The 19314-nt window shown below is 42.4% G+C and overlaps 1 protein-coding gene across 1 annotated transcript in view; it reads right to left on the reverse strand.

The window, feature by feature from the left end:
* TNIP3 (TNFAIP3 interacting protein 3) overlaps positions 1–18958 on the reverse strand; it is a 38099-nt gene extending 19141 nt beyond the window's left edge. Inside the window, exons 1-7 of the mRNA XM_051804864.1 lie at positions 18719–18958; positions 16695–16780; positions 9575–9707; positions 4310–4396; positions 2724–2813; positions 1706–1771; positions 833–964 (exon numbers count right to left, since the gene is read on the reverse strand). Of these exons, the coding sequence (XP_051660824.1) occupies positions 833–964; positions 1706–1771; positions 2724–2813; positions 4310–4396; positions 9575–9707; positions 16695–16780; positions 18719–18958 (834 nt within the window). The remainder of the gene's footprint in view (positions 1–832; positions 965–1705; positions 1772–2723; positions 2814–4309; positions 4397–9574; positions 9708–16694; positions 16781–18718) is intronic.
* Positions 18959–19314: the final 356 nt, after the last annotated feature.

Consider the following 19314-nt stretch of genomic DNA (forward strand, 5'->3'; position numbering starts at 1 on the left):
TTGCAGGTTTGCTTCAAGTTACCAAGTGAAAAGAGAAGCTCAACCTCAGCCATCAGATCACCATCCAGAAACTCTCATGAGAGGTCACCAAGTACATCATCCCACGGAGCAGAATGAGAACAGGAAGCACCTCCCTGTGGGGCTTGGAAAACGGAGCACAAAGTTTTGTGTGTTTGTCAGGCATAAACATGCTGATCACTCTGACTGGTGGTTTTATTGAGGTGGGAATTCAGCTTAGGAATTTAACTTTAGATGCAAAAGAACACATAAGAGCCAGTGCCCGAGGAGTCTTGAGAGAGGAGCCCAGCCACTGTCGGGGTGAGGTGAACAGCACTCTAGAGCAGTTGACCAGGCCTAATAACTGCAGTGACTGGGTTACTAACATTTGCAGGGAGCTGAAACAGCCTGTATTGCCAACACCAAAATCTGGGTGTCTGGAGATGAATTGTATTTATTGCCAAGCACTTTGTGTAACACCTGCAGTGATGCTCCCGTTCCATTTGAAACAGCTGTAGCATTTTTGTTCACAAAGCACTTCCCCCTGAACTGAAGAGCGAGGAGGGAAATCTCTGCAGCGCTCCTATCAATCTGCTCTTTACGCCCCCCATGCACACACTAATGCTGTGCTGTCTGCCAGCTTCTATTGAAATGACTCTCCCTCTGTGCACAGCAATCTGATGAGGCACATCAGCAGCCACTGCCTTGGCTACAACACTCAGCACCACATCTCATCTCACAGCCCACGCTCGGCCCTGCATGAGCAGAGAAGGATGAAAGGCAAGAAAGTGTTGAGCACAGAGCACAAAGGAGGTGACAGAGTGCACCCTCCTACCTTTTCCTGCCACAGCTTCTCTCTGCCCAGCACTCCCGACCTCTCATCCCCCGGCTGCTGCCGATGTCTCTCCTGCTCCAGCTCGCTCACTCTCCTCTCCGACACGTCCAGCCTTGCTTTCATCTCTGCCAGCTGAAAAGCAAGGGACAGACCATGGTGGGCTGACTGGAGATTCCCAAAGGCACAGCATCTCCAAGGTGTCTACCCAGGGGCATAAAACAGCTCCATTTTAAATGAGGAAGAGCCATTTGAATTCCTCTTCTCTTTGAAGAAAGAAAAAAAAAAAGAGACAGTAAATGATTCAGATCTCGGTAAAGCTTGTTGGAAAACACTGGAGAGAAAATCTTCCTGACGAGCACGAGATCATCCTGTAAACTTCCTCCTCATAGCAGGAAGCAATAGATGAGAAGAGTCAGTCAATGAACCAACTTGGGTTTGGGAATACCAGGCAAAGTTGTAAGCAGTCAGCTTCACTAGGCAGCTGATGATAATGGCTGCAGCAGTGATGCCACACAGCCATAAGCAAGGAACAAAAGCTACGTCAACCAGATCTTGGGGGAAAAAAAATAAAAAAGAAAGAAAGAAAAAGTATTCCTCTAGAATTCATCTTGACAGTCCCTGCTTACGGGGGGCAACGTTCACAGAGGATTTACCTGAGAGCTCCACCATTACAGCAAGGCCCCAGGGAGCAACCAGGCTTCCCAAGCCAGGCACGAGAGATGGGACAAGAACCAACAGATATGTGATGAGGAGGAGCAGGGGCTGGGCACAGTAGGCACTGCAGGCTGATTTTACCATGACTGTGGCTGGATGGCATTTGAACACAGACTTAGGTGACATACATATTCCAATAGAAGTCATCAACAGTGTTACCTGCTTTTCATAGAGCTGCTTCATGTTTCTAAATTGATGATCCCATTGCTTGTTCACCTCCAGAAGCTGTAATTACCAGGAAGTCACAGTTAATAACCCTTATTTCAACATTGTCAATAAATCAAAAATAGATTGGCATTCTAATCCTACAGCTATGATTGTTCACTACCTCCTCATCATCTGGCCAGTTCATTCCAGAAAAAGCAAGTTTAAGGTCTGGCAAGCTTTCCAGCCCATCTGCCAGTGCTTTGGGATTCCAGCTAAAGCACAGGAACGCTCAGGAAGCAACCTCCAGCAAACATGCAAAGCACCATAAGCTGCAGGTGAATCATTGGCAGTGCTGTACTGATCCCAAGCTGCAGCTCCTAAATGGCCAAGGACTTCCCTGCTAGTTTGCTTTCAGTTCCATAAATAGGTTTCCAATTAGAATGTCTTTGATTCCAAACAAACGAACTGAAGGACATAGGGTCACTCTTTAGGATGCTCAGGAAAAGACCAGCTTCCAGTTTGCTACTACCTGTGACCAAGACACAACTGGCTGCTACTCACAGTTGTTCCTTGGCCTTTATAACTGTGATAATTAATAAAATTTGCCTTTTGCACCCCATAAATCTCTGCTCTTCTACATTCATAGCCACGGTACAATAAGTCATCCTCTGTTTTTAGGAACAGTTCTCTAAATATAACTGCCAAGTGTGGTACAGAGAACTAGGAACTAGTTTTAAATGTAATTTTAAACGTAATTTTAAATGTAATTTAAGTGCTTGCACACTTCAAGCTGTGAAGAAATGCAAAGCAGCAAGTATCCACATAGAAATTATCTGACAAGAGCACAGGATGAGACTCTCAGAGGAAGAACACAGGCCTTGCTGGACTGGTGGATAAAACAAACAGCTGCTTAAATACAGTGTAATTAACAGTGATAACACATTCAGTGATTTCCTGCTTCCATTAGTGATATTGCAAGGTCTGTCTTAGAGGTTCTATCTGCAAAGGTTAGGGGTATATCTAAGGTTACCTCTCGTCTCTGTCTTTCCAGTGAGAGGATGTGTTGTTCCAGAGAACTGGGTGATGAAGTCTTCTTCTTGGTCAGTAACGTGTGCCTTGACTGGAGAAAAGAAATGTTCAAAAATTCATGCTTTTGGCATGATTATTGTGTAAAGCTCCATCCACTCTGGCAGGTGCACGTAAAGGAACTGAAACAGAAACTTTTTCCTGCATTGCATTTGTATTTTGGTACCTTCACACCTACTGAGAGCAGATTCTGAAGTGTACATCTGCCTTAACCTTGCTTAGTCTGTGTTTTAACTGAAGCATTATGCAAACAGCCACTGAAATAAACAAAATCATATCTGTTTGTACCATCTGAGACACAGAACACAAAATTGGATTTTAATTATCTTACAGATGGTAATTTAAACAATTAGTACAAGCCACAAAAGTTGGGCATAACTTGAAGTGGGCGTAATTCCCTTCATTTACAAGAACCAGAGTAATTAGTAGCATTGCCCCTGGTAAGTGCTTGCAGGCCCAAGGTAATAAACTTTAGCACAGTGGGCTCAAAGCAAGCAATCCAGAAAACAAATAGGCCATTTGGAGAAATTAGGAAATCAGTCTGCAGTTGTTTTTTGAAGCGTGGAGGTTGGCCCATGCAGGACAACAGCAACAACCCTCATTTTCATAATGGCAATGTCACAGATCATAATTTCCAAGAAGTTTCTATGGATTGCCATGAAAACAAACATGTGATCTATTAGAGAGAGAGGGAGAACTGCACTGGAAAAAAGAGGCATGCTCATAAAAAAAGAACATGCTATGTACAAATGACTGCTCAGGGAGTTGTATTTCCCTCCCTAAATCCTCAACCAACACATGAAAAACCAGAATAAAAGTGTGATCGCTTTTGAGGTCTTGAATCTCCTGACATAAATTTTCTTCAGTTAGAGAATTTAATGCCAAATACCAATGAGGATCAAAGAAGAGTTTTGTTGTGTCTTTTCACAGGCAAAAATCCTGACCACATATTTGCCCTGCGGCCAGTCCTGCTGAGCTCAAATGTGGAACCCTTGACTTCCAAGGCAGGAAACATTTAATCCCTCTTCTTGTAGTTCATAGACAAGTTTAACTTAAACTATCTGTAGTGATACCTGGCAGCCAAAGGAGTTATTCAGATGCTGAATTGCTTAGGCATATATTTAATTGCATGTTTAAGATTAATATTGATATGAATAAGACAACTCACATGTCTCACAACTATATATACACTTGGCACTAACCAGCCTGAATATTGCTCAAAGAAGTTTTTGGGTTACTAAAACAAACCACTTTGCACCTTTTGTGCAACAACAAATTAAAATGACCAAATACTTCTGTGGGGTAAAAAAAAAAAATGCTAGGAGAGGTTTTTCTTTCTAAGAATGCCATATCCAAAAATATTTCTGTCTGATCTTAAACATTGTAAATCATTCAGAAGAGTCCACTGGAACACAAAAGTGAACCCACAATTGTCAGTCTACAAAGTCACACACATGATACCTGCACCAGCTCAAGGAGTTCCTGACAATCAGAAAACTCTTCAGAGAACAGCTAAAAAAAATCACTTACTTCCAGTGGGTCTGCTGGGGCTTCCATGTCACTCCCATCTGCCCACGTGCATCCAAGATGGCCTTGAGTGGCTGTCTCACTGTGGACCTTTGGAAGAAGAAGAGCAATGGAACAGACGTTTTCTGCTGGCTGAAGGAGCAGGAGAATGGCTTTAAGACCCAGGAGATCCACGAGCGCTGCCCGTGGAAGCAGCCAAGGTTCAGAAATAAGGGGTGGAATTCTGATTTTAACCTTTTCCTCCTTCCTGGCTGGGGCTTTCCAGAAAGGATGAAGCACACTGCTTGTGACTAATATGCCGGGCAAGGCAGTTCTTTCTCTGCTCAGAGTGAGTGTAAATCACAGTGGACTGGCCAGATCTCGGCAGAGAGGAAGTTGCAAGGATAAGGGAAGGAAGGGGATATGCTTTTTCAGTAAATAAGAGCACAGGCTTTTCTATCCCTACTTCCAGTTGTGAAAAAGGACTTATGTAAGTACCACTATGAAGTGACACTAGGACAGAGTGTGCCCTGCTCATAAAGGAGCAATAGCCAAGTCTGTTAACAGCCCCATACAAACCTCAAAATGTTTAGGGGAAAACCGTAATTGGAAAATTGATTTATTTCCCTCAAGAAAAGCTGCACAAAGATGAAGAATGACAGGGTTGCTATTCCTCTCCCAGGGACATCTTATCTTCACTTCTGCTACTTGTCTTACACTGAAGCTGGATCTAAGCTTCAAGCTACTCAAGACTTGAGTACTCAAGGTATCCAACACTCCAAACTTGTGCCTTAGTTTCCCATTTGTGAAAAGAGGTTAACCTTACCAAGTTAAACTTACAGGAGAGGTCAACAAAGAAAAGGCTTCCACAGACTTCACATATGAAGTCAGAACAAAATAGAAAAGTGTAAAATATTGTCACCTTCAGTCTTGTGAATAATAATGGAATTGAGAAGGAAGCATGAAAGAAAAATCATATTCCTTACTGTGCAAAGACCTCTATGTCTAGAGCTTTCTCAGTGGCAGCAGAGGTTGCTTATTTAATTTTCAAGGAATGGAATGAATGCTAGCCTACGAAATATGACATAAAATAATATAAATCCTTCCTTCCGTTTCCAGAAAAGGATTTAGATAAAGTAAAGTAATCCTGTGAAATGCTGGAATTTAACAACCACATTCCAGATTTCTGGTTCACAATGCGTGACTAAGCAACTCCTCTTTTGCAAGATACAAACCCCAATTTGGAAGAAAGCTACTACTTTATGATATTTGCATATGATATAAATCCTCCTTACCCTGACGTTCATTTTCGTTGGTATTGCAGAGATAAAGACACTACATTTGTTTAGGTCTAGGCAATACAGTGGAGGACAGCTCAGTTGTACAACAGCACTTCAGAAACCTGAGATATATAAGAAATCCTTGGAAGAGGGGCTCTTGACAACTATCAGACTTCAAAAGTCAAAAAGACAAAAACAGTCTAAGGTATTTCTACTTGGTTTGAAGCCATTGAACCACATACACAGTTTTAAATTGCTCTGAGAATTCCGGTTGACCACCAGACGGTAAATGCAGTTGCAAACCTAAAAGTCTGCCAGGTATGGAAAAAGCTTTCCAGGAAGCAAATGGGGCCAGGCACGATTTGCTGCCCTCTGAAACTCCCTGAGTTAACTCCCAAGTGGCAGTATAAACCCTGCCTCCAAGGGCAAGGGGAGATGAACTGATTAGAAGCCTTTTATTAATTTCTCTTCTATTTCTATAATATTCTGTAATTTCTTTTAGTAGCAGTTTTGACACCGGGCTTTTTTTTACTACTCTGTTTAAAAATGAGAAATATTTTGCTTTGTATTCTAGGAAGACCTGAGCTTTCTGAGAGTAAAAGCCTTTTAGCCATGTTTGGAAAGCTTGCAATGGGACAAAAATGAAAGCCTTGGAGCTGTAGCCAACACTGAATCCTCCAAGCGTTGGCACCACAAGAAGATAAAAGCTCTTATTTTCAGAGTGCTGGATTTTAATCTTAATTCTGGAATGCCTTCTGTTACAGTATTACAAAATATCACTCATAAATTAAGATAATGAAAGCCATTTGTCACTTCTGAAAATTTAGTCTGTTCAGTGCAGTGAAACAAAGACCCATTAAAAGGCTTGATGCAAGTAAATGTGAACTTTCCTTGATGATAAAATGGTAAAGTCATTTTTTTTCCTTTTTTTTCCTGCTAGCTGATTGTGTATCCACTGTGAGGTTTGTTGGGGAATTTTTTTTTTTAATTTTTATTTTTTACTTATTGTACTCTTCAGCTGCATAACTGGAGAAATTAGATTAACTCTGAGATTACTTGGGTTAAAATTTGATGGCTTCTGGGGGACCTTTTTTTTGCTTATGTGCTGGCTGAGCTTTGGTTTTTGCTCTGTTCCTGTTATGCCAGCAGTGCTTGCCACAGTATCCATCACAACCCCTTTTCCCATTCTGGTGCACGTGGTGAAATGGTAAGAAGTGAGAGATTCTGGCTGAAGAATAAAATTAGCTCCTAAACCAGAGGAAGAATGTACCTCCTCCTGTCCCAGCCTGGTCCATGTGCTTCTCCACAGAAGTGTGCTGGGAAGGGAATGTCCCTTCAGCAAGTGTGTCAGCCTCAGCCTTCTGTGCTGCTCAGTTACAAACTCTCTCTGACACGCAAACGTGTGTCTTGATAGGTGGGAGCCAACCAGTTCAAATTAGAGCAAGATGTGGTTTCTGAGTAAGTAAAACGTAGCACAGCGTTTCCTTTGTTTCAGGAACATGTTTCAGCATTTCCTTTATCCACTGGTTTGCACCAGTGCCAAGGAGAGCAGCCACAAGGGCATGGCTACTCAAGCACCCAAGCGTTTGCAAACTTGGGCCTGATGATGAAAATCCCAGTTTCATGGAACAATAAGTGGGTGATCATTTGGAACTGTAGCAAACAGGCGATTTTCTGGTTTATAACACAGTGGTTGTGAGCACAGATAGCCCTTGAATGAATTTTTTTTTTCTCTCACTTCACACCCAAAACAGTTTAGGTGCTTGAAAGTTTATTGTAGCCTTTTTTTTTTTTACCAGTGGATCCTATGAAATATGGTATCTCTGCCAATCTACTTTATGTTCACACACTGCCAGTTATCCCTTCCTATTTGATACCTTTATCCACCCTCACCTCCTCCAGAAAACATCCCTCCTGTGTTCAAAATCTTGATCAGGCACTAGATATACTCAATACATTCTGCATTAGTACTTTTGGGTAATGTTTGTCTTTTGATGCAAATCTTTTCCCTCTCCCAGAGCGGAGAATGCAACATCCTGACAAGCTGCAGTTAAAGTAGTACAGCTGAAGGAATCATAGGCTGAAGGATGCGCTGAGAATGGGCTCATTCTGCAGACCTACATTTTATCTCTCTCAAATATTTGCATTTAAAACCACACTAATATCATAAATTCCTATGAAAAAAAATCCTAGTGAGAAGGAGAATCTGTTTACAGATATTTTCAGGTAAGTCTTGAAAGCAATTTAAGCCCAGATGGAAATGCCATTTTGCAGAGTGCAAGTTGTACTCTTCCCTCCTGAAAAAAGTTAAAGAATGAAAACAACTTGCTGGCTCTGCCAAAAAACTTCCTGATGAATGACCAATGCTACATGGAAGGTCACGATTTGTTTCATTATTAATTTTTACCTACCTCCTAAATATATTATTTTCCCTTTATTTTACGTCCGAATCAGCACCTAATTTCACAAACTGACATTTTCTGGTGTGGTTTTTTTTTTTTTCAAATACTATTTCATAACCTTCATAACTGAAAGTCTGCTAGGTGTTAAAAATATGACCTCCTTTTCCAAACCACACAGTCTGAGGCATGTGCTCCTTAACGTCTTACACTGAGGTTGTTGAAGACCATCACTACTGTCAAGCTGTCACTCACTTGAAGTCCAGCTCAGCAACCAGCCAAGTGAAAAGCTGCTTGACTTAAAAGTATAAATAAAAAATACCCAGCACGTTTCTAGTGCAGAAATATCGTAAACCATCCTCCCTTAAGCTGTGAAAACCACACATCTTTCACAGGCAAAAAAAAGTGCCATAAATGTAAAGAGAAAGGCACGACAGATCAAATACTGCCACGGTGTTCTGGGTGAGCACTGAAGCACCCCACAGAAACAGCTGAGGTAAAGCACATCCCTTCTTTTTCCTCCTCAAATCCTTTCCTATTCTCCTCCTGCTGGAGGGAGCCTAACGTGGGGAACCAGGTGTTTCCACAGGTTTCCAAGCTGGATGCTCCTTGACTCCGGGCTGGCTTCTGTTTCACCGTGCTAATTCCTCCCCCTGCATCCGGGAATCCCCATCCCTCCCTGTGGCTTCCCTCTCACTGTTTCTAATCCCACTAGTCTGACCCTGGGGTGTCTCCTTAGGCTCAGCTCTGTTTCGTGCCCCGAGGTCATGACTCATTTTGGAGCTGGCGGTTTGCATGTGAAAGGAGCCGTGTGTAATTTCGGATTTCATCGAAGAGAGTCATCTGTCTCTCTTTTACCTCCTCCCCGATTTCCTGCATCATGCCTTGGGGCACAGCCTTCAGAGGTTTCCTTCCCCCAGCCCGTGGGAGTGTCACACAGGCAGGTAAGTGTGTCACCCCTTGCAGGTGGATGGCATTCAGGGCTTGATCACTCCTCCTGCTTCCCAGTTCCAGGAAACAGGGAAATTCCTTTTGTCCTTCTACCACATTCACTATTTCAGGGGAGAGGAGAGAAACTGAGAGGGAAACCTGAGAACAAGTTTCTGTCATGCTTGTTAACCACTGCTTCACTGCAGGCAAAGACAGGGGCCTTGGCAGGTGGCTGACAATTCTCTGTCTGCAATACCACAGGAGTGTGGGTTTGAATCATCAGCATCTTCCTTCTTCTTCCTTCCTATTCGTCTAAAAGCCTTTCTGACACTTCCAAAGATCTCTCTCCCACACACTTCTGCTCCTTCTCAGTTAAACCAGAACTACCAAACAACCTAAAGAAATGACAGTGGTTTTGGGGTTATGTAGTTTCAGGTCTCTGTGTTATCCAAAAGGCACATGTGGCTGCAGAGTGGATCATCACAGTGGTTTAGCTGACCTTTTAAAGCCAGTCTTCCTCCTAACAGAAAGTAGCTATATCAGGGAAAAATAAATGTGTAGCAAGTTCATTGCATCATTTCAGAGATCCAAAAGTTTCGTGCATAACCAAGTCACCCAGGGAACATCCCCTGAATGTTCCTTCCTGGTAGATGAACATTGCAAAAGCACAGTGCCTTTACCTTAAGGGAACACGAAGTTCTCTGAGGGTTCAGACTGTCTTGTGCAATAGGTTTGGGGTCCTCACACGACTGGGGAGTGTTACTCTTCCCTATCAGGTTCCTTATTTCAACATCCAGCTCTTTACTTTCACACCTGCTTAGAAAGAAAAAGCAACGTTAAACTTGACACCAAAACTTGGAGTAAAGGACAGGTCAATTTTTCAGCTCCCTCCTGACTGTGAGCACACAGACAGCAGAGCTGCTCCTGCACTGAGCTCCTGCTCCCTTCCTTCTTGGTGTGCAAGCAGAGAGCACTAAAACACTGTCACACAAGCACTATCTCAGTGCTTTTGGGGCAGAAATTCATTTAAAATAGTTACACAAGCTGTCTTTATGAATTTTAATACATTGCACCTACAGAATCCAAAGCGACCCTTTTGAGGATTATATGAAGACTGCCACGTGTCCTCAACCCCACCCACTCACATGCAGTCCCAAGAATTTTAAGTTCAACTTTAAATAAATTGTGATCAAAATAGGTTCGATTGGTTTGGAACTGCAAAACTAGTTACTCAGTTATTAACAACAAAATGGTGTTTATTTGGAGGTAAAATTCATTTCTTTCATTGCTCCCTGCTAAGGACATACAGGATTTATGTGCACGTGAGGGCTCCAAATTCACGGAACTAGCTGTCAACTGGGGCTGATTCACTTGATACAATGTAATGGGGGAATGTGACTTTCAGGAAATGGACTGAGGCATAATTAAAAGGAACCCCCAAATGTCCTAGCTCAACCCAAGTTATCAAGAAATGTTCAGCCCTTTTGAAAGCCCAGACCTTCATTTCCTAATCAGCTTAATCCAGCTCTAAATGTAACTAATGCGTGACCAGAAAGCAAACTGCAAGTCTCGAAAGTATCACTAACCTGTTAGAGCAAGATTACTTCTTTATTTAGGCAGAAAACACTCAATTATTCAATTAAGCTACCAGAAAAACTGAAAGCAGTGAGAATTTATTAGTTATGCTGCTTGCAGTTTAGACAAGGATTGCACCGTAGGTTCTGAGGAAACTCTTGAAGCAAAATTGATAAAATTACCCAATAAACAAACCAATCTATCCCAATGATATGAGTAAATAAGTGTGGTGAATTTCATGCTGGTAGCATAGCAGGATTCATTTTATTCTCAATATTTAAAACACAGAGACTCTAACAGAAATATATCTACATCATGCAGTTCACCATCCCCAGCTGGCAGCACAACCCGGCTTGGTCAAAGGAAACAACGTTCCATAAACTCTTTTAAGTCAAATGAAACTGCCTAAAAGAAATATTCAAAATAAAGGAGCAACACGGAGGATAAGACAGTAAAAGCTGGGCAGCAATCTGGCAGGAGTGCAGCAGGAAGTATTTAGGTAGGCTGCACTCATCCCTGCTGCTGGCTCAGCCACAGTGAGTGAAGATGAGTGACCACAATCTCCTGAGATCAGAGCATGAATCAAGATGAGAAGTACCCCATGAAGATGGAGGTTGGCTTTAGGTATTTCTTTTCAGCCAGAAAAGGTTCATTCCTCTGCTCTCCTCCCCAGAGTTTGATGTTGTGGCTGTAAATGCTGTTCACCTCTGGCTGCTCCCAGCCTGTCTCTCTGCAGTCTCCTTTCTGCACTCAGAAGTGCCTGGGTGAGAGCAGGACCCGGCTGTGCCAGGGTAAAAGAAAGGGAACCACAAGAGGCTCCAATCCCTACAAACCCATTACTGGATATTACCCATAATATCCACGTGTTTCAAGACCATCACAAAAACCAGAAAGCCACTTCATTGACTGGATTTCTTGGTGCATTCATTTGGTTTCCCCTCAGTTCTTAGACTGAGAAACTGTTACCCCATTTATCTGCATTTTAACATTAGCCCCTTTGATAGCTGGCAGGATATTTATTTGTTGTTAATCCACACATCTGGTGTGCAGATCCAATTTAGAATCCTGACTTTCAAGCACACAGGTGCTTTGAGTGCTGGAACTCGTGATTAGGAGCTACCACAGACCAAGACAGTCCCTGCTGATTACCAGAGCTTCCCCCGACGAGCTCTAGAGGGCACACAGCATTCAGCTTCTGCAGAAAACTACTTCCAAAACTGCTTTTGGTTTTGTGAAGTTCACAGGTGCACTTCTGTACCGTTAAAACCTTTCCTGTTCTGTGCTGTTGCCAACATTTTCTAATATGGGGTGTTTCGGGTTTTAATAATTAAATTATGCAAATAGGCAATATGTTAGAAAAAAAAACCCCTAACAAACGGAAAAGGAAATCATTTCAAATTTGGGAGATACATTTTTTTTTAATATTTTGTAAAATCGACCATCAGAGAATATTAGAAGCATTTTCATGTGGTCATATGGGATAAAGTACATCCCTTCTATGTGCAAAAGCTTTCTAAAGAACAGGAAGATATAAAATCTACACAACCCATCCTACTTACATAGCATGGTGTGATTAATGCAGGAGCCAACAAAAGATTAGAATATTACTCCTCTTTGTAACCTTCGAGTTAGTTGCTAAATTTCCTTTTATTTTGGGAAAATTAGGACATTTTATATGGAAGCAGAATTTATAGGTGTATTGAAGAAGGCTGGTCTCCCAGAATAAATTTTAGCAACTTGCAGGAAAAGGGAAGAGTCCAACCTCACTTGTGATTTCCATGTCCTATCTGAAAAGCAGCAGCCAATATCCTTCCACCCATGTCCTCCAAGTGTAAGACATTCCCTTTGGTTTGCCACTTGCCATATCCATGCAGAACTTGACTATGCACCCCATTAAAGGTGTTTTCATTTCTCCCATGTGTTCATTTCTTCCAGCTGCCTTTAAAGTAGTTTTCACTTTTTTCCACATGGGACATCTTCATGCCACTTCAATTTCTAGGCTCCATTGCCCTATTTATAATTATTAACATTATTTATAACATTATAATACATATAATGCTCTAAATAATTAATTTTTTTAAATTTATTAATGGTTGCATACTTTTTTACAGCAATTCCACTTTTAAGCTGGGAGCCAGAACACGATGAGCCAAATATTTTGGGCTTGTAGCAGCACAGATTGAAGGCTGAGAAATACAAATTTACCAAATAACCAGGTCCAAGCCCTTAAGAGTCCCAGCTTTGCTGCTGGTACCATCTGTGAGCTCTTGGCTCCCCCTGGTTTTCATTGGAAGTTGGCATTATTCCTCACTCATAGAAGTAATGAGGTGACAATGGACATACCTACAACACATCCCAAGGCATTTATTGCACAGTATTAATACCCAGGGCATGTAATTCTATTTGAAATATTAATTTCAAGGCTGGTGTGCCCGGGCCATTCTCTTGTGATTGGTGAAAGCACAAATACACACCATAAACAATCGTGAAAAAGGGGTTTAAGCCAGGATTTACAGCCAGACTCCACCACCACAGAGCCAGATTTTGACGGGAAATGAATTCCAGAATCTAAGGGTTAAACATGTGCTTCATCCCCTTGGGTGGGCATTTGGGATGTAGAAGTCTTGCTTGGCTAAGCCTGGGGAGCAGATTCCTGGAAAGAAATAAATTTCTGCATTGAATTATGGAGGATGAACTGGTCTGGATAAATTAAAAAATGGCAAATTTCAAGACCAACTGTTTCAGCTCATACTTCCCCTATTTATGATAATGCACTTCAGTTCAGAAAAGGGCCTGTAGAATATGGGAGGGTATGAGACTGAATTACAGAATATTTAATCTAACTCGGACTAGAAATAGCAATAAAATTAGGGATATAATTCTTAAAAATGATGGTGTATTTATAGAACTAGTCTATTCTCTGAAGTTCCATATGATTTGAAAGGATTTTTACTCTCTTCAAATTCAGTTTTATAGATTTTTTTTTTCATGTAAATACATTGGGATTTTTATATTAAAAACTTATCCAGTTAAGACTAAAGAATTTCCGGTTTAATAAGCAATGGGAAGGACAAAAGTCTGCCAAGAAGACAGAGAGACTTTTGTTACAGAAAAAAAAGTTCTGTAGCCTCATAAGCTCTTAGAGTTTAGCAGATTCTGAGTTGATAAAGAATAGTTACAATGTGGTGCAATTCCCTAAGGATCAGTGGTGTTATTCCAGTACTCAACACCCAGCAAGAGGGTCTCCATCAAAGTTTAGGCCTGGGAATTTGAGCCAGAACTCCTGAAATTGAGCTCCACGAGTTCTGTATTCCACCTCAGATGTACCACTACAAAAAGATTTTATTGGGTTTAAAGCATACTGTGCTGGTACAGACACAGAAAGAACACCTGCCTTTGAGGATTTTGAGTATATACTTAAAAGGAAAGTTTAGGGGGGGCGGAACAAAAAGGCAACACATTATTTCAAATTATTTCCAACCTAAATTTTTAACCTAAGTTTCACCCCCAAAAATTTACCCAGTATTTCAAGGGCATAGGTGGAAAGCCAGCCAGGCAGCACCTGAGATCTCCCTGGCAGAACTGCAGAGTGAGGTGTTCCAGATGCTGCAAAAAAAAGTGCTGCTGCTTTGGAGGTAAGCGTGAGATTAGAAACAATCCCATTGCAGCCTCAAGGAGAGAGCTCCAGAAGACAAGGTGTATGATAGGGGTTAAAACATGTACTCACTGTGACTCTAACAGAGAAACCACTTAAACTTTCCCTCCAGTCTGATGTAGCCAAAACATCTGCCTATCACCCCATAAACGTCCCTACACTCCTGCTCCCTTTACGACAAAGGAATGGGGCTTTTAAGGCACATTTAATAGCCAGCAGCTGCTTGGCTGTCAAATGCCACATCTGGAGAAGCTGTGGGCTGTTAATGTGAACAGAAACAATTATTCTTTAATAGTTTTGCCTAATTTTAAGAACTATACAAATGACAACAAAAGAGGTGCATATTCTTAATGAAAACACATCTGGTTTCTCTGAAAATAAGCCAAAAAAAAAAAAACAAACCACAAAGGGCTCAGTGATTAAGTGAAGCTGCACATCCTGAGTCAGTGAAGAGAGAAGGAAAGGTACTGATACATAGGCACTCAGTGTCTCTCAGTGTTTGATAACCCGCCTCAGTAACCTGCAACGTGCAAGAAGACCATGAGTAGTTGGTTTGCATTAAATGACATGTTACTGATCCCAGGGTGCTGCTCCCCTCCCTGCCTGGAGGTTCCTGCCCTTTAGGACTGGGTTTCCATGCCACTGCCTCTCTACTGCACCCTGAACAGCTTGTACATCAGGAAAACAGCATCATTCCCTTTTCACTTGGATCTTCTCCTTAATTATCCTACCAACAGTGTAATTGAATGCCTTCCTGATGGACAGCATTTGGGCCAAGTTCAAACCTCAGGAAAGCCAATTAAATTATTTCCACCAACTTTCTGAGGCTTTAAATGAGCCATGAGTGAGTTGCAGATGCCTGTTTCTCTGGGGAAGCAGCGAGTGGAGCACTGTCACCCAGACTCATCACCCAGGGCTCACGGAGCTGCGCGTGGATGGCCAGTGACAGGGAACCGAAGTTTTGCCATGAAAATCAGTCATGGAAAGCTGGGCCAGGCAGAGCTACCAAGCAGCACGTGCTTTGTGAGCAGATGGGTTCCCCCACTGGAAAACCACACACGCAGAAAGTTGGGGAGAGGTGGCAGGAAAGCATTGAAAGAACTGAAAACTAAGAGCTAAGAGACGGAGAAGGAGGACAGATCTATATGTTTTCAAGTGCTGGCTCTTTTTTCTGTGAAGATCAATATCTAGAAAAGCTTGCACCCATTTCAGGACACTTTCCTATCCTCAGTATGTGCTTTTCTGAACTGGTCTCCCTCCTACAGCCCTTTCTGGACTGGCTGCTTGCCCTACACACGCAGCTTAAGTACCACAGGTCCATTCATATCTTGTGTGCACTTGTTTCTGTGGAAAACTATGATTCTGATGCACTGCAGTTGCATGGCTGGCATTTTTAACCGGTCTTTTACATCACTACTCTTTCTTTTCGAATCAGGCATCACCACAAACAGCCCCTTTCTGCCTCCCACTTCAGCCTTGGCCAGGATGTGGATGCTTCACCGAGGCCTTACTGACCCGGGCTCACAGCTGGGCTGAACCTTTGGAGGAAAACAAGTCCCTGATTCATTTTGGGTCTGTGTCTCCCACGCAGACCTGAGATACCTTCAGTGACCTACTGCCAGCACAAGCAGGATGAACAGATGAGAACCATTTGGGAACTCAGCCAGGAAATGTAACACACGGTAGCTGACGGAGGACAAGCCCTTCTGTTAAGTCAGGACAGCTCCTGGCCCGTGGCAGCTGTGAGGCAGCAGAGCTGGAAGGCAGGGGATGCTGAGAGGCAGAGGAATCTCCCTGCGTGGCTGGCGGGTGTCACAATTCCAGGGCTCGGACTGCCAGCGACCGGCACACAGTTTCACCAGGGGTGTCAGCAACAGATGGGAACCTGGTGCCCCCCTCCCTTCACAGAAACAGGCTGGAGGCAAACTACACTGGCAACAGCTCACAGTGTCTTGAATAAATGGGAAGTCCCAAGGGATTCCCGATTCAGTTATTTCATAATAAACTAACCTGAGACAAAATGTTTCTTTACAGGAGGAAAGAAGGGTAGGATATTATTTCTTAAGCTTCTCCAAACAATCTGCAGTTACCTTAAAGAAATTTTTCCTTTTCCTCTCTTTCCCAAATCCACACACTGCACTTAATACTTAGTATCAGTCTTATGAGTAGAGATATTATTGCTTTGTGAAGCAGCAGGTGCCCAAAGAAGTTGTGAAATCTCCATACCTGGAAGTATTCGAAACTCACCCAGGCAGGCCCTGAGTTACCTGACCTAACCAGCCCTGCTGGAAGCAGCAGGTCAGTCCAGACAATCTCCAGGGGTCCCTTCCAAGTTATTCCCTGTGATTTTGCTCGTCTGAGTACAGAAAATTTCCACATTTCACACATTTAAACAGATCTCCACAGTACAGATTAAAGCAGAAAAGAAAAAGCATTAACCTGTGTCTCTGGAAGATACATGGACACACAGGGAACACTCAACTACAGATTTCCAGTAATGCAAAGTAAATTACCTTTCAAGAAATAAAAATAAAAGAAGTCTCTCCATGTAACATTAAGATAGTTAATACCTTTCCAGCTCAACACACTGATGGAGGCACAACTCCAGACAATCCTCTGCATCCTTATTCTTCCTTTTGAGCTGCTCACAGTGAATCTATTAAGAACAGGGAGGGAAAAAATCAGACTTTAAGGGGGAAATAAAAAGATTAACAAGCTAAGAAGAAACAGTTAGGTATCCAGCTACAATGAGAAGAGATAATGGTGTCTCATCTGTATCTCTATTTTATTCTTTATTCATAAATGGTTGTCAAAAAGCCAGGAATATACTTTTTCCTTCCCAGCATCATCCTCTCTTCCGTCCAACCACAGTTCTGCAAGGGTAGGAGCAATAACAGTCTCTGTGGGGGCAAATATCTACCCAAGGAACAAACTGCCAGCAGTTGCAGGAACACTGCAAGTGTTGCAAAAAGAGCTTTCATTATTCATCCTAAAAGAATCCATTATCTTAAATACTCTAGAGTTCAAGCATGCCCCCATATTTTCCAGAATATTCATGGAAGCATCTGGTAAAAGTACTCCAAAATGAAGGGAATTTGAGTAAGGACTCTGATCTAAATCACTTGGAGAGGAAAACAAAGGAGTCATGTGTAAGTTATTGAGCATGAGAGTGTTTTTCAAGCCCTCTACAAGCTCCTAACAAGCTTCCCTCTGGTCAGGACCAGTTACTGTCCAACACTGAATTTCCAAAGAGAAGAGAGAGAAGGAAAAAAAAAAACCACAAAAAACAGCCCTCCAATAGAGAAGGACATACATCAGGGTAAGAGCAAACAGTCCCCACCAAGATAATCCTTTAGAATGGAGGTTTTGGATTAAAACTCCAAACATGACAAAAGCAGCACCTCTCCATAACAAGCGGGAGAACAGATGGTACCAAGAATGAGCCTCATCCAGGGGAGTCATTTGCTCCTGTGCTGCAGTCTGGGCACAGCCCCAGGGATGTTCCTTCAGGCTGTGTGGGACACCTCTAGTTCATCACAAAAGGAGCCCAGAAGCCTCCTTCTTCTCTTTAGATCCAAGTGACAAACAGTATCATTATGACAGTCACTAGAATTAGAAAGCCAACCTATGGTAAGGGCAGCAATGTGACCACTGAAACACACTGGGGAGCCATCAAGAGCTAAACCTGCTATTTATTTTTAAGCAAATAAGTTTTCAGCTACAAGTCACTCCTTTATTGGTAACATCAGCTTAATGTGAAACCACAGCTGAAGATTTTACAGAAATCATGCCTCCTCATCTATGTGCAGAGCAGAAATCTGAAATGAAAGGTTGCCAGCAGAAGATCTGAGGTGTTTGGCATCGCTCCCCCACTCTTAATTCCAATTCCTGCAGGCATTTCACACGTTTTAAATGCATCTGGTAATCACTAATTACAAGGATCCTATTAAGGAAAAAAATGTCCATTCAGTTTCGTGTGAAACTTGATTCCAGCTTGTCCAAGTTTTATGAGTGTCTGTTTAATCATAACAAAATCTCGTTGAAGTATGGAAAGCTGTATTTGATTGATTTCAATGGGAGCTGCACACACTGGGGACTAATGAGGATTAAGCCTTATTTTGGAGTGCCTAAACTTGGCTTTCAGGTGTCTAGCTTCAAAATATTAAATTTGAAAAATGTTGACTTAGAATGAACACTCTGTGCCACCACTGAAACAACAAAAAAAATAAAACAAAACAAAATGACTAAAGAAAATATGGCCATAATTTTCTGAAATAAACAAAAGCAAAACCAAACCAACAAACCAAAAAACACCACAGAATTCATATTCTACTCCAGCTCTGATTTACCCCATCGAGGTTTGACATGTCAGCAGTTTCAGATGGATTTGCCAGGCTGGGTACAGCACTGCAGCCCCTGTGCTGAAAACCAGGCCACGTTAAAGGGATGCAGGTTGGATGTCACTGAAAATGTGACACCAGTGTTGGTAAAAGTCACGTAAGAAGAAAACAACGTTCTGAAAAACTGGGGGAAAAAATAAATAAATAAAAAAGAAAGCAGTGAAAAACACGGAAAAAAATATCTATGTGTTAACCATGTCCCTTCTTGGTTCTGGAGAGGCAGCTTCAGGTGCTCTCTCTGGGCCCACACTGCGGGTGCTCCAGGTTTTCCCGTGGCCCTGCTCTGCCGAGCTGGGGAAAAGCACAGGGAGGAGCTGCCAGGGCTGCCACGTCCCAAAGCCCTGCGTGGCCCACCTGCACACCCAGCCAGTGTGAACAAGCAGTTCTCCAGAAGCCCTGCTGCTCACACTGCTGGGGTGGGGGATGTTGGACATGTCTCCTGACTCTTAGTCATATGCAGATTTTGCAGCTAAATCCGAACCTCCCCTTCTGAACCTGAATGAAAGAGATGCAGCTCGGTTACGGTGCCACGTGCAAGTGTTTGCTATCAGAGCAGCCTTAAGTTTTTACAACGACAATATGCAATATAACGCTGTAGGGGTTTATTAGATCAGGCAGATTGAGGCCAAGATGGATAAAATTCAGCTACTTCAAAGAATTAAGGCTGTGTAAAGGAGGGGGTTGTAATGGTCATGCAAAGGATTGCTCAGAATTACATAAATTTTCTGCTTTCTGTCAAGGTTTTTAAGAACAGGAACACCCTGAAGTAAAACAGATTCAGTTCTGCTCA

Source organism: Manacus candei, unplaced genomic scaffold (genome assembly GCF_025592945.1).
Source record: "Manacus candei isolate 608988 ecotype Guabito, Panama unplaced genomic scaffold, ASM2559294v1 h1tg000062l, whole genome shotgun sequence".
Lineage (NCBI taxonomy): Eukaryota > Metazoa > Chordata > Aves > Passeriformes > Pipridae > Manacus > Manacus candei.